Raw genomic sequence first — 13,508 nt, forward strand, 5'->3', positions numbered from 1 at the left:
CCGCGGGCGCTGCCGGGCGGCGCGGGGCGGCGCGGGGGCGGGCGCGGGCGGAGCGCGCTGCTGTTGCCGCCGGCCTTTCCCCGTCGGCAGCGGTGCTTGCGGCGGCAGTGCCTTGCGCGGTCCTTGTGGCTGAACGTTTTGAGCCGTCCTGGTTTTATCTCGGCGGGGTAGTGTCCCTGCCCTGTAGATGGGACTGGAAACTCTTATCGCTTGTCCCCTGTTTTTGCTTTTAACACAGAATTGTTTTGCAGAATGTGATGGACCTGAAGGTTAAAATGAGCAAGGCATATGAATCAAAAAAAAAAGGGGGGGGGAGAATAAATCTCGATTTGAGCTTGTATCTATAGTAGTTGCTCCTGGGTCTGAAGAGCAGAGACCGTTTGCTGCGCTGGCTATGGCGGCAGGGTGATCTGTGGCTTGTTGGGGTTTTTTGGTGAACAGTGACTGGCGTTATTAGTGGGTCTCTTGGTACTCCTCTTCCTCCCCCGTCTCTGCAAACGGCCGCAGTACGCAGCTTTCCAGCTTTGGCTCCCCAGCAGACGCCACGACTTTAGTCTATAGTGTCCTCACATAAGGACTTTTTGCAGTTTTGTACTTCCGTACTTCCTCCCATTTGCATGATATTTCCATTTTTTTGATTGAGCAGAGGTTTAAATTTTCCCAGGTACAAGATCTAGCTGCTTTTTTCCCTCTGAAAACACACAGTTGGAAGCTTTCCTGAGTTTTGCGCAAGAGCTCTTTGCCTTCCCTTGCTCAGAAGGAAAGGGCAGTTGCAGTGCTGGGTTTCTTTAAAACATTCTCAGAATGGGGCAGATCATATGCTTTAACAACAAACTTCCTTCGTCCTTTCAAAGGAAGGAGTACGGTTTGCTTGCTTGACACAGCAGCTTTCACTTGAACTAGAGCTGGGCACAATATTGCACCGAGTTAAATAATGAAACAAATGCAGACTTGGAACAAAACCAAAACAGATGGCTGTTGTTCTTGACACAAGGAATGATTTGTTACAGAATCTTTACATGACAAAAAAAGAAGAAAAAGGACAAAAATATCCTTTGTGCTATGAGAACTACTTACATTCATGGCTTCAAAAATGCTAGGAGACTTTTGAATCGGTGTATTGATTTTGGTATTTGTGGGATGACTGAGTTTGGGAGGGACCACTGAAGGCACTCTAGTCAGACCTTCACTTAAAGCAGGGCCAACTTTGAAGTTAGATCAGGATGTTGTATTTCATCATCCTGAAGGGTATGTAAGGCCTCATCAAATCTTGCTGCATGTCACTAGATCATTGTGAATTGTAAATATTCTTTCTAAGAGATTTACAAAGATAATTGTAATCTGATGACTCATTTCTGGGGGGAATGTCTCATAAAAACTAATCAGCTCAGTTTGTGTTTTGGGTGTGCAAGTCGTGACAAAGCTCTGAAGGATTTTTAGGCTCAATACGGAATGTCTTGGGAAAGTTGGAAGAGGGAGGGGAGAGAAGGGAAGGGAAAGCAATGGTCAAAACCAACCGATGAACAAAAATTTCAGACTGGGGGATATTGCTGGTGCCATCCAGCTTGTGAAAATGCCCACTGACTGTTTCCACTTTTGCTCAGCAGTACTCTTATGAAAAGTATCTAACTAACTCCATGTGCTACTGTGACGTTTATTGACACTCAAAAACACAGACTTTCCAGCATTTTTTTTTGACACAGCTGTGATGTCTCCTGTTTACACTGATAAAATAAATGTTTAAGGATAGCTATCCTCTTAATTACATTTTTTCTCTAGTTGTGGGTGGGAGAGAAATGAGACATCTACAAAACCATGTTTTAATTGATCTTCTTGACATAAAGACCATCAAATGACATTTACAGAAGAATTAAGACTAAGCTTTTTTAAATACAGGTTAGCTGAGTACTGACAAACCATAAAACAACTCACTACCCTCTTGGGGTCTTGTGGTCACCACAAAAAGATGTTTTTCCTATTTTTGTTTTGTTGTTTTTTTTCATTTCAGCTTGTTCTCTGTAAAGAGAAGTGTTCGCTCACTTTTGGAGGTTTGAAGGAGTGGAGATTTTAGCAGAGTTGAGAGCTTGCAAATCTGGTAGTTCCAGAGAAAATAATGCCCTTTAGTGAAGGGATGTTATCAGTAAAGCTGGTGACCTAGCATATAAATGCTGGGTTAACTCAGGCAGTCTTCCACCAGTACAGCTCTCTAATTTGAAACTTTTTTCCAACATTGTGATGGCTTCTTAATTGTTTCCAGGATTGTGTACATTGTTTTGGCATACAGTGGTGGGGAGGTTAGAAGTAGAATGGACTGAAACACAGGGAAAATTTTTATTATAAAAATGCACAGCTCTACAGAAAAACACACAGAACTTAAGGTTTAGTGCCGTGTTCTCAGCTTCATGAATGTTTTCCATAGTTCCTGCTCCTTATACCTCCTCCTCCCCCAGCACAAAGAGGGTAACCATGTGTTTAATTAAAAAAAAAAAAACTGACTAATTAAGATACCTTTAAAACAATCCTGCTGTGGATTGGGCAGCTGCTCGTTCATAACGCCCCTGCGGGGAGCCCATGGCACGTATTGCTCAAAAATGCTGCGAGCCATGTTCTGACCGCAAGCAAAGGTTGCAGCGCTGGCCTCCTGCCTAGCCCTGCCCCTGGCTGCTTGCGCTGCCGCGCTCGCTGGGCCGCGCTCGCTCAGCTCTCCGCACTGCTCTCGCAGGCGCGGGCACAGGCGCGGGCACGGCGCGCTCCGACTGCCTCCTGTCAACGGGCGGGCTGCATGGGTGCTGGTGAGTGCACTGACCCAAGTGGTGAGCGCTTACGGGGTGCTGTGTCGTGTCTTTCGTTGTGGATGTATCACTTGATGTTTAAAAACTCATAGGCTTTGATCAAAAAGCAGTAGTGCTTGTATTTTAAGGAAGGGTGTGGAGGTTTTTTTTTGGGGGGGGGAGCTTTTTTTTTTTTTTGGAGATTGCCTTCATAAACAGCACCTAAAAAGAAATGAAGCTGCTAGTTGCAAATGCTCTGCTGTTTTCTCTTTAGTCTCTTCACTTGCATTTCAATGAACCAAACGTGTCAGGGCTCAGCGTAGGTTGTTAGTGATCGTTTGAATAATCCTGGCTGCTGTTTCCCACATGTATCGTTCAGAGTGGCTCGCTGTATGGCGTTTGCTTAGCAGGGGAGGAATTTCGGTACCACTGTGCAGAACTGCTTTTTTCATGCCCCTATTTACTTAAATAGCAGAACATGCACACTTTTGAGCCGTCTTCTGTCACTGAGCAGAGATCAAAGAATCCAGTCAAACTGAAGAGTTCTGTTGACTAAGCTTGGTGATCTCCTATCAACACTAAAACTGAGTGGGGTGAAATATTAGAGTGACACTGGCCTGTAGCAATGCTAATAATAATAATAAAGCTATGTGAGAACTTGCTCATTAATCAGTCAAAACTTTCTTTAGACAAACTAAATGCACAAGGCATTAATACTTGGGTTTTGCCCCCCTCTCTTGTAACTAAGAATTAGGAGAAAAACAGGTCTGGACCAGACAAGACTCAAGCCCAAAGAATGGCTGGATAATAGCTGGAAGTGCTGGGAGGGAACAGGGCTATAGCCTTTAGGTATGCTGAAGGAGATTTTAAGTCTTAACACAAGGATATTGCTGCATTACAGCAATACATTTTGAGTTACATTTTGGTCATTCCAAAGGCTGGGGTCAGGATGGTCTCTGATATGAGTCAGAAGCAGATATCAAAAAATTGTCATTATAATATGACTTTGTGTTTAAAAAGTATGTAGAGAAAGCAGATAATGACAAGGAATTTCCCTATGTTAGAAATAAGCAGGGAAACTGGTTAGATTCTGTTCTCTTATCTGCATTATGTTTATGTAAACTGACCTTGTTTCCTGTTCAGGTTCTTGGATTATGCATGTTTCCAGATACTAAGATACTGTCTTCCTTGGAACTAAATATGGTGCTAAAAGAATAAAACAATCTGGTTTTCAAAAATTTTCCAACTATTTCTGCAGACGGGTAGTTGGTTATATTTGTTCATCAGTAGTGTTCTGGAGCTAGTTTCAAGGATGGAAGTGGAAAGGGGTTTCCTCCCTGAAAGTTTGGGGCAATGTAGCTCTGACACAAAAGCTATTTTTTACTAGTTTTTACTTTCTGAATTCTAACAACAGCTGGTTGTGAGGATAAAGAGTGTGTGTGTCCATGGTTTGTTGCCAGTCATAGTTCAAAAAAGTTGTATTTTTCCTGTATATATGGAAAAAACATTCTCTTGTGTACAAAAGTATACACAGATGGCAATACCTACCAAAATAGCATATCAAGGAACAGGGTTTTGCAGATGGCTCTGGAAAAAATTCAATTCTTGATGTTGCCTAACCCGAAAGTTGGGTCACTTTGCAAATCTGCAGCCCTTTGTAACACATAATTGTTGTGGTGTAAATGCATAGTGACTTTTTTTACTGCCAAAACTCCAATGACTCTTATACCAAATATTGCTCACAGTTCAATCTTGAAATTTGCCTGTTATGCAGGGCTAAGCTTGCTTTCCTGCATCCTCATAAGTGATACTGCCTCACAGGAATGTGGCTGTCAGCCCTTTCCAGGTTTGTGAAACATGCACAAGGGTCAGGATAGGGCTTTGGGAGCTTTCTCAGGAGAGCATGGCTGGTATTTAATAAAACTGCTACTGAACTAGAGTCACTGGTCACAACAAGCGATATTAAGACTTGAGCCAGTATATGTAATAGCTTCCATTGCAATGTTATTTGTTCTGACTGGTGGGTGTGAGTTAGTGGTTTGTTCCTGATGTGATTTCTGCAAGATCTGCTTTAGTACAAGTGGAAACTGCCCAGCATACAGAAGGTGCTGTCCAGGGTATGTCTGTAATGTTGGATCACTGTGCCTAATGAAATGGTTGAAAGTCTACATTATTTCTGTCTGCAGGGTTGAATGCTGCTTAGATTTTGGCTCCATGCCTGTTTTGGTTCTAATGTGGAACTGTAAGGAAAAATATTACCTGTTTCACTAATATTTTTCCTTACAGTTCTACATTAGATATATATATATATTTTAAAAATATATATATATATATACACACACACACTTTTTAAAGTCTTCTGCAGTATATTTGTAAAATTCACTGTGTATTGTAAATTAGAAAAAAAACTTTTACTCTACAAACACTTCTTTTTTTGAAATGAACCACTGTCTTAGTGTAATAATTTAAGGTAGTGGCTAACAAGGAGGTCATCTTGTTAGAGGCTCTGTATTATAAACATATACTTCTATCCCCTTCCTCCCCATTGCATTTGAGCACTTAAGTCATGAATGTTTTTATCGGTCCAGTAGCAGCTATCTTGTGATATTCTTGATGTAGGTCAGGAGCAGAACTGGAATGTAATCTACATCTTCCCAGTTCCCAGTTCAGTGCAGAGGTATACAGATCACCTCCAGCCAACCCAACAAGGTCCATTTACTGTGTGGATTTAAGCCAGTTCTTCCTTGTCTGCCTTCATCAATGTTCAATAGTTAGAGCTGCTTTCTTCTTTACTTTCCAGAAATGTCCTTCCTGCCTGACATTGGGCTCTTCACTATGGGCATGTGGTCTGTTGGCCTCGGAGCTATTGGTGCAGCTGTAACAGGGATCGTCCTTGCTAACACTGACTTGTTTTTGTCCAAGCCAGAGAAGGCTACGCTGGAGTTTTTAGAGGAGATAGAGCTAAAAACTTTGGTACCAGGTAAGATTCTGGACATTTGAGCCCTCATTCTTTGATGATTGGGTTTATTTAAGAACCTCTGTAAGAGTAGGGTTGGAAACTCTGAAGAAGAGTGAAGTATGTTTAGAAGGATTAATTTTCTCTATGTGAGGGTTATCTGTAAGGGAGACAATTTCATGCAGACCACACTGGTTGTCTCAAAGGTTTTTCTGAGTCTTTCCCAGTAATAGTAAGTAGGTGAGTGTCCTTGATAGGAGATGTTTCTGGTAAAGGAAAAGCCACTAAAACTGTTATTTCTGGAAGGTCCTTGTTTTACATAGAAATACAGTTGGTGAAACATGACACACTCCTAAAAATCAATAAAGCAATTAATACCCTGTTATGCATATAAAAATTTCTCTGATAGAACTTTATTTGAATGTGGAATTCTCTGCAATGCTTTGTGTTCATCCTTAAAGCATTAATCACTGTAAGCAAGAGTGGCTGGTATTATTGTTCATGATGTTTCTCCTGTATAAACAGAACAAAGAACATTCAAAGCTGGTGAACTATGGAAGAAGAATGGTGCAGTGATCATGGCTGTGCGAAGACCTGGATGATTTTTGTGCAGAGAGGTACTTGGTGGGCTTGGGGATTAGTTAGGAAGAGTTGAGCTCTACTTACATAGTTTCCCTTTAGATAAAGACAGGGGGTAAATAGGACAGTCATCAAATACATCTGAAGTATCTGAAGGATCTTGTTTCCTAGCCCAAACTGGATTCCAGCTAACAACATACTTAGTTTTAGTTTTCTTTGCAGCTGGTCTAGGTCCTGAGCATTTTCCTACTGAAGGCAATTGATATCTGATTTTTACATCTGCCAGGGATTTTTACATCTGCCCATGATAATTTGGGACGGAGACTACACAATTCAAATTGGTGGTGAGTCATATGAGCTAGTTGTATTCCATATGTTCAAAATAAAACTCTGTGAGCCAGGTAGTCTCTGGTCAAAAGCAGCCCAAAATTGGACTGGCAGAAATTCATCAGACAAAGCTTATCAGCAAAACTCTGCAGAGAGGTGAGCATAAAGCGGAGTCCCTCACTCTTCTTGATGCTAGATGGGAGGCAGGAATGGAAGGAGTCAGAAGACAAGGAGAATGTGTTACAGAAACTCACTGATTCCTCCCAGACAGTCTCTGCAAACTGTTACTGCTCTGCCACAAGGCAGGTTGGGAAGCAAAGTTTGATTCTTAAATTGGTATTGGGCTTCTTTGGTGTAGGTAGGAAGAGGCACTTAAAATATGATTTGAATGTAAAATGTTCTTGGGAACAGCCATAACTTGCACCTTGGCCTTTATTTTTTTCATAGCTATGGGGGAAAGTAGCTATTATCTTGTTATTCACTACTCCATAATATGGAGTAATTAATATGACAATCGCTTAATTAAGTGATCTGTTCCCATCAGTAATAATTCCTTAACTATGTGTAAAACCCATGGAAGGTGAAAGATTAAATTTCTCTGCTTATTTGAACAGGTATAGCATAGGCAGGAAGAGAATGTGCTACCTACCTGTCTGACTGCCTTTTGGATACAGTCAGACAGGAATTAGTTAATGATTTTTTTTAATGCTAGCTTCCTAAGTAGTAGTAAAGAGTCTATTTGAAATAAATATTTCTTTCAGGAAAAAAATGGAGAGGAAGAAATTTAATTTTCAGCATCTTACTTCTGGTTCAAAACCAAATATTTAACAGAGGCAGTCACTCTGCTGTTCAGCTAATTATGACAAAGAATTGTTCTGTGTTTTAATGGTGAAAGCTTTTAAAATGTCTAAACTGAAGTTATATTGGATTGTTAAATCCTCAAACATTTTTGTGACTTGGCTCTTTCCCCTCATCCAAGGAATAGTCACCTTTTATTGTCCATTAGTGTTTCTCTGCAGTAGGAAAGCTGCTCCTATTCCAGCTGTCGCTGGTTCTGAGCTGGCAGAATGCTTCAGTACAGGTGACTTATTATGTCTGTCAATCTGTGGGCAGTAGGTTTTTATTTTTCCACAAGAGACAAAGTACACTTGGTTCCCACTATCTTACACCTTGGAAAGGATGTTGAACTTTGTCGTTGTTGAAAGCACCAAGAAAGTATATATACTTCCCTGGCCACAGTGATGGGGTTGAAAAGTGGCCATTTTACCTCATAGACCACCAAGCTGATAGTGATGGTGGGGAAGTTTCCATTATTCACTGCAAGGGATGTCACAAATCCTGCTGAAATTACAGCTTTGCACCCTTGAAAATTGAGGCCTGTAGACCTAAGAAATATGGAGTCTTTTATCTTCTGTATCCTAAATCATCAGATTTCTTTTTCATTATTTAAGATTAGTCCTGTTGAACACAGTCAAACTTCTACTTCTCATAGTTTGGATCCAGCCATGTAGTGATCCAGTACTCTAGCAATTGTGAAAGTGCCGTGGACTTGCCAAATATTGTAGATGAAACTAAACTCAAGCAGTCTAATGTGGCAGAAGAACCATAGTTGTCCTACGAAAGGGACAAACTGAGCTGGGAATTGTTCTTTTGGGTTGTACCTGCCTTGGTGGAGAAAGTAAATATTCTGCTAGGGTATTCTGCTAGTAAGTATTCTGCTTGTTTGTTTTTTACAAAAGCAAGAAAAACAATTTCACTTGACTAGATGAAACGGTCAGAGCCTTCTATTACCCATCTCAATGAGAAGGCAAGTAACTGTACAGCTGTTATTGTGTGCAATAATTTGCCCATGAAAAGAGGTTGCTTTGCTTTCTGTTACTGTATCATTTTAAAATAGCAGTAAGGAAAAACAAGTCAGGTCTAGTCCCAGGATGCTGTTTGAAGTCTAATCTCTTGAGAATTTTAAATGTAAGTGTGCTCTTACTTCATTCCTGCTGTATACCCTCCCAAAAGCCAAGCAAGGAGACACAACCTCAAACTGCTCAAACCCCCCTCAAACTGCTGGAATGTCTTTTTCCAAAAGGCTACTCAAGGTTACATGGTATCCCTGTCTCTGGAGAGCTTTCTGGTCTTACAGAGGACCCCACAGCACTAGCCTGGAACACCCTTTCTCAGACATGTAGATTGTCACAATACTTTTTTTTTTAATTGATTATGAGAGTTTTGAACCTTAAAAAAAATCCAGGACAAAATTGCAGTTAAAACCTTTAAAAAAAGATCATAAAGCATTTTGTTCAGGGAAAACTGAAAATAATTAGCAGATCTATATAACCAGAAAGGAAAGAAAAAATTTAGTAAGCTATGATCCTCGAAGGCTCACATTCACTACTCACTGGTTGCTTATGATGCTGATTCATCCTTTTCCATTTCCTCTAGAAAAAGTCATCAGTGTTGGAATGCTGCTTTTACCCTTTCACCTATTGATGTCTTTCTCTAATGTCTTTTCTCTTATCTGTTAGCCCCTATGTGTGTGCTACCTGTACTCAGTAAATTCTAGATACCTAGCAAGCCTTTGTTAAGGCATTTCAGTTACCTGACTGAGAGCATGCATGTAAACTGTGTCCTTTTTTGTGTGTCTGTGGAGTTCTCTGTGGGAATTTTGTCCAGTAAAAATGACCTGTTTCCATTTAAGATGAGAAGAAACATATTTACCATGGGCACTCTTTGATTTATTGGAAATTTCAGAGGCCTCCTGGTTTGTACAAAGTTGGGCAGTTGGGTTTCCTTCAGGAGAACAAAAAAGCTAACAGTTGAGTGGTGACACCTTATACTCCCACACACCAGAAAAGCAGTATTGTTTCTGGGATACTGAAGATGTGTAAAGAAATTCTTTGATCATTTTCACTGGGCGATCTTGGAAGGAAAATGCATCTTCACTCCATTATCTATTTTAAATTTGTATAGCGTGCTCTGGCATAGAGCCCTCAAAGTGCTTTGCAAAAAGTCTGATAATGATGTATTTTTACTTGGAGAAAAAGGATGTGAAATTCTGGCCTGGCAATGTTAAATGATATGCAGGCAGTATCTTTCACTGTCTTGTAAACACTTAAAAACAGTTGAAGTTCCAGCACAGGCGAGGTAAATCTAGAGCTTTGAGTTAAAACTGTTTTCTCCAGGATTTTACTATTATCAAGTAAATGCTCAAAAATTCTTCTTCCTCTTTGCCTAATGAAGAAAATTCCAGTAAACCTGATGAAGATCTGCCTAGGAGCAGAGCTAGCTTGAATATCTGATTTACAGGTCTGTTTCTGTTTTGCACCTCAAACTAGAACTTACATATATTTCTGACACTCAGAAATTCAAGGTGAAACTTTCTAACTTCCATCCATCGCCTGAAATGTTTTGGGTTTTTTTCCTTTCTTAGGAGGCTTCTGAGCTCTCCTCTCTGAAACCTCAGCTGTCCAAGCTGGGTGTCCCTCTCTATGCTGTTGTGAAAGAGAAGATAGGGACCGAAGTGGAGGATTTTCAACATTATTTCAAAGGAGAAATCTTTCTGGATGAAAAGGTATAATGAAGTCAGTGTTCTATCTCTTTTTGTTTAAAAAAAAGCTTATGGATGTTCTCTTTGAAGAGCTTGTATAATATAGATAGAGTGAGGTCTGAATGGAAAAGGATTTAGTAGCATTGTAGTTTAAGAAGTTAATAAGCTTTGCTTTTCTATATATATCATACTCAGCTTACAAGCTGTTCTCTAGCTGTGCACTGATAACATGTTGCAGGATTATTCTTCCCCTCCCCTTTGATAGGTAAACAGTATGACCTCTTAATAAATATTCCTTGCTTCCACTGGCTGTGTGACTTGCTGATGTTTATGATGTGTGAGCCAAGGTCTAAAGGTGGAAGGCATAAATAATTCATCGTGTACAGCCCAAATTGCAGTGATGTGGCTTGTCCCAGCACACAGGCATATGCTGTATTGCCAGTCTCATGTCCTACAAAACCTTGGGCCTGCTTCACTCCTTAAATCAGAAGGGAGGTTTAGAAATCATTTGGCTTCTGAAGGAAAAAGAATATCTAATATTTAAAAGCAACTGGAAAGAACTTTTGTTTTCCTTCCCTACTCTGCATGTTTGAAAGAAACAGGCTGATTAAAAAAAAAAAAAAGGTTGATAGTTGCAGAACTTGGCACCACTGTATCTCTTTACCAGCATTGTTATGTCCATGCTGCTGCTGCTGCTTCTTCTTCAACAAAGCCGTTTATCCCAAAGCACCCTTGTTGTCAGCAGCATGGATGTAGATGTGTACAATACTAAGATACCTATGGATCAGTTTAAAAAACATATGAATGGTGGCAATAACAATAGTGTGGAGAGTAAGGCTGTGGCTGTGTGGGAAGTAAGTTGTCCTGTAGCGTGTTAAAGAAATCAGTTCAGATACAATTTATTTTCAGCTCTCTGCCTATTCAGCTTTTCTGTGTTGGAACCCTTCTTGGATATAGGGTTGGCTGGTTTCCTGAATTTAATTTGGGAGGAAAAGTCCTTTTAATTTGCTTTGTTTGTTTGCTTGCTTGCTGAGACTTTTCTGTTTCACTGTAGAAAAGCTTCTATGGTCCTCGCAGACGAAAAATGATGATGTCAGGCTTCTTCCGCTTTGGAGTCTGGCAGAATTTCTTCCGTGCTTGGAAAAATGGATTTAGTGGTAACCTGGAAGGAGAAGGATTCATGCTGGGAGGAGTATATGTGATTGGGGCAGGAAGACAGGTACTGCAGGCCTTTTAGAAGACTTTCATGTCTCCTGAGAGCCCAAAGGCTTCTTTTGTGGAGTTGTTCAGCTGTTGATCATTTGAACTCCTTCTGCTGTGGGGAGACTAGGATCAGTGTATGAATTTCCTTCTTTTTGTCTCTGACTAGGGTGTTCTACTGGAGCATCGTGAGAAGGAATTTGGAGACAAAGTCAGCCTTCCATCTGTTCTTGAAGCTGCTGAGAAGATAAAACCACAAGCTTCATAAGCTGGAAAATAGTTGCATGTTTCTGATCACAGCTTGAAATGTAGAATGCATCTGTTTCTTGAACATGCAGTTTAATTGCTTCTTAACTGTTTAGTGATCAATGCAGAGGAAAGATTCTCCATTCAAATGTTATAACTAATGAAAACACTTCTGGATTTTTTTGTTATTTTGTCGCCCTTCAGGTGGTCAGGGTTTCAACTTGTCTTTTGGATCTGACTGTATTAATGAAAGGCTAGGTCTAAAATCTGATGTAGCCTAGATGTTTTCAGTCAGAGACAGTCAATTGAAACCTGTCTATCTAGGGGAGCAAAACCCTGCTAAGGCTGGAGTAACCGACTGAGGTTGAAGGATAATAAAAATTTATGTAAATGAAATGTCGTCGCTTTTCACTTGTTCATGAATCTGTAAACACATTTACGTTTCTAGGAAACTAAATTCCGTCAGCCTAGATTATTCTGAGATTCTGCATTTGAGACATTGCCACTGTATCCACCCAGTAAGTTTCATGGTAGCTAACTTCTAGCTCTGGGTCTTTCTGTTCTTTGTGTGATTCCCTGTAAGGAAGACTAAAGACATCTAATGTTGACTCCAAAAGCTAATTGTGATATCAGGGCAAGTTCCTTCTTGTAGTTAAGATTCTAAAAGCAAAGGGAACAATATGAGAGACCACATGAGGTAGTGTTTCCATCCTAGCTTAATTTCTGTAATACAATGGCTGGGGTGTTGCTTCTAGAAACAGATGTGGTGTTGCACAATAGGATCCTTGAGAACGATTACCAGACATATCCAGATATATACTTAGGTTGAAGTGTTAAAATTGTTAGTAAAAACATTTGAGGACAGCATGAGTTTTCCAGATGTGCTGATGTTTCAAAGTCTAAACACAATTTTAAAATTGTGCTTGTTAAATTGGGGCAGATTATCAAGTGACCCAGCACATCCTTCAGTAGCTGAAGTATATGAAAGGCTAGGTATCTTTGGAAAAATGTTTGGGCTAGAATACATTAAGCTAGCAAAACAATTAAAGGGTAGAATTTGTGTGTCCTGGCAGGAGGTCAGACTAAACAGCCATTCTGCTCTCTTCTGGCTGTAAAATCTGTGAAATCTTGCTGTATCAATGGTACTGTCTGCAGGGAGATTTTGCACCTCTGAAACTGATAATATGCCTATTTGTGTGTGCCAGTGTCTATCCAGTGTGGAGCTGTGTGCAAAAAATGGTCGTGCATACTGCTGACTATATGAAAACTACAAGCTAAAACTCTAAAACTTCATAAACACTGCAGCCTGCCCTTGGTCTGGGTTAAATCGGTTGTGTAAATTTTAAAATTGCATCAGTATGGATGAAATCCTAACTTTTAAAAATACTTATGCCCAGACCTAACAAATTTTAACTAAAAATATTTATGCGCTCCTTTTAGTCTATTTTTCACAGTCCCCTGAAGCAACACAAGCAGCCAGGATTTTGTGTGATTCATATGTTCACCAGTATGTTTTAATTTGAAAACTAAATGGAAATTGGACTCATGTATACTACCATCTTGAGTGTTTTGGGGAACAGAGAAAGGAACAGGAGTTTGAAGGTTAGAGAGCAGCAAAGTGCACTGCAAATTCACTACATGATAAGGACTTTCTCCATAAAGGCTCTCTCAGGACTCATAGACAGGTGCAGAAAGGTGCGGTCGCAGGGCCATGATCTCATTGCCATTACAGAGACATGGTGGGATAGCTYGCRTGACTGGAGTGCTGTCATGGATGGCTACGTGCTTTTTAGGAAAGACAGGCCAGGAAAGTGAGGTGGTGGAGTTGCTCTTTATGTGAGAGAGCAACTGGAATGTATTGAACTGTGCCTAGGGGTGGATGAAGAGC

General features: G+C 40.4%; 1 protein-coding gene across 5 annotated transcripts in view; it reads left to right on the plus strand.

Annotated features, from left to right (window-relative positions):
• PRXL2A (peroxiredoxin like 2A) overlaps positions 1-12,020 on the plus strand; it is a 24,256-nt gene extending 12,236 nt beyond the window's left edge. For 4 of the 5 annotated variants that reach the window (XM_026080397.1, XM_026080398.1, XM_026080396.1 and 1 more), the window contains exons 2-6: positions 5,572-5,751; positions 6,253-6,344; positions 10,058-10,198; positions 11,229-11,393; positions 11,544-12,020. In XM_026080397.1, coding sequence (XP_025936182.1) covers positions 5,574-5,751; positions 6,253-6,344; positions 10,058-10,198; positions 11,229-11,393; positions 11,544-11,642 — 675 coding nt within the window. In that variant the 5' untranslated portion in view covers positions 5,572-5,573 and the 3' untranslated portion in view covers positions 11,643-12,020. Of the gene's footprint in view, positions 1-2,687; positions 2,793-5,571; positions 5,752-6,252; positions 6,345-10,057; positions 10,199-11,228; positions 11,394-11,543 lie in introns of those variants that run through there. The other variant, XM_026080395.1, reaches the window with a different exon arrangement.
• The last annotated feature ends 1,488 nt before the right edge of the window (positions 12,021-13,508 follow it).

The sequence above is a fragment of the Apteryx rowi genome, unplaced genomic scaffold (assembly GCF_003343035.1).
Source record: "Apteryx rowi isolate R43461 unplaced genomic scaffold, aptRow1 scaffold_52, whole genome shotgun sequence".
NCBI classification, from domain to species: domain Eukaryota; kingdom Metazoa; phylum Chordata; class Aves; order Apterygiformes; family Apterygidae; genus Apteryx; species Apteryx rowi.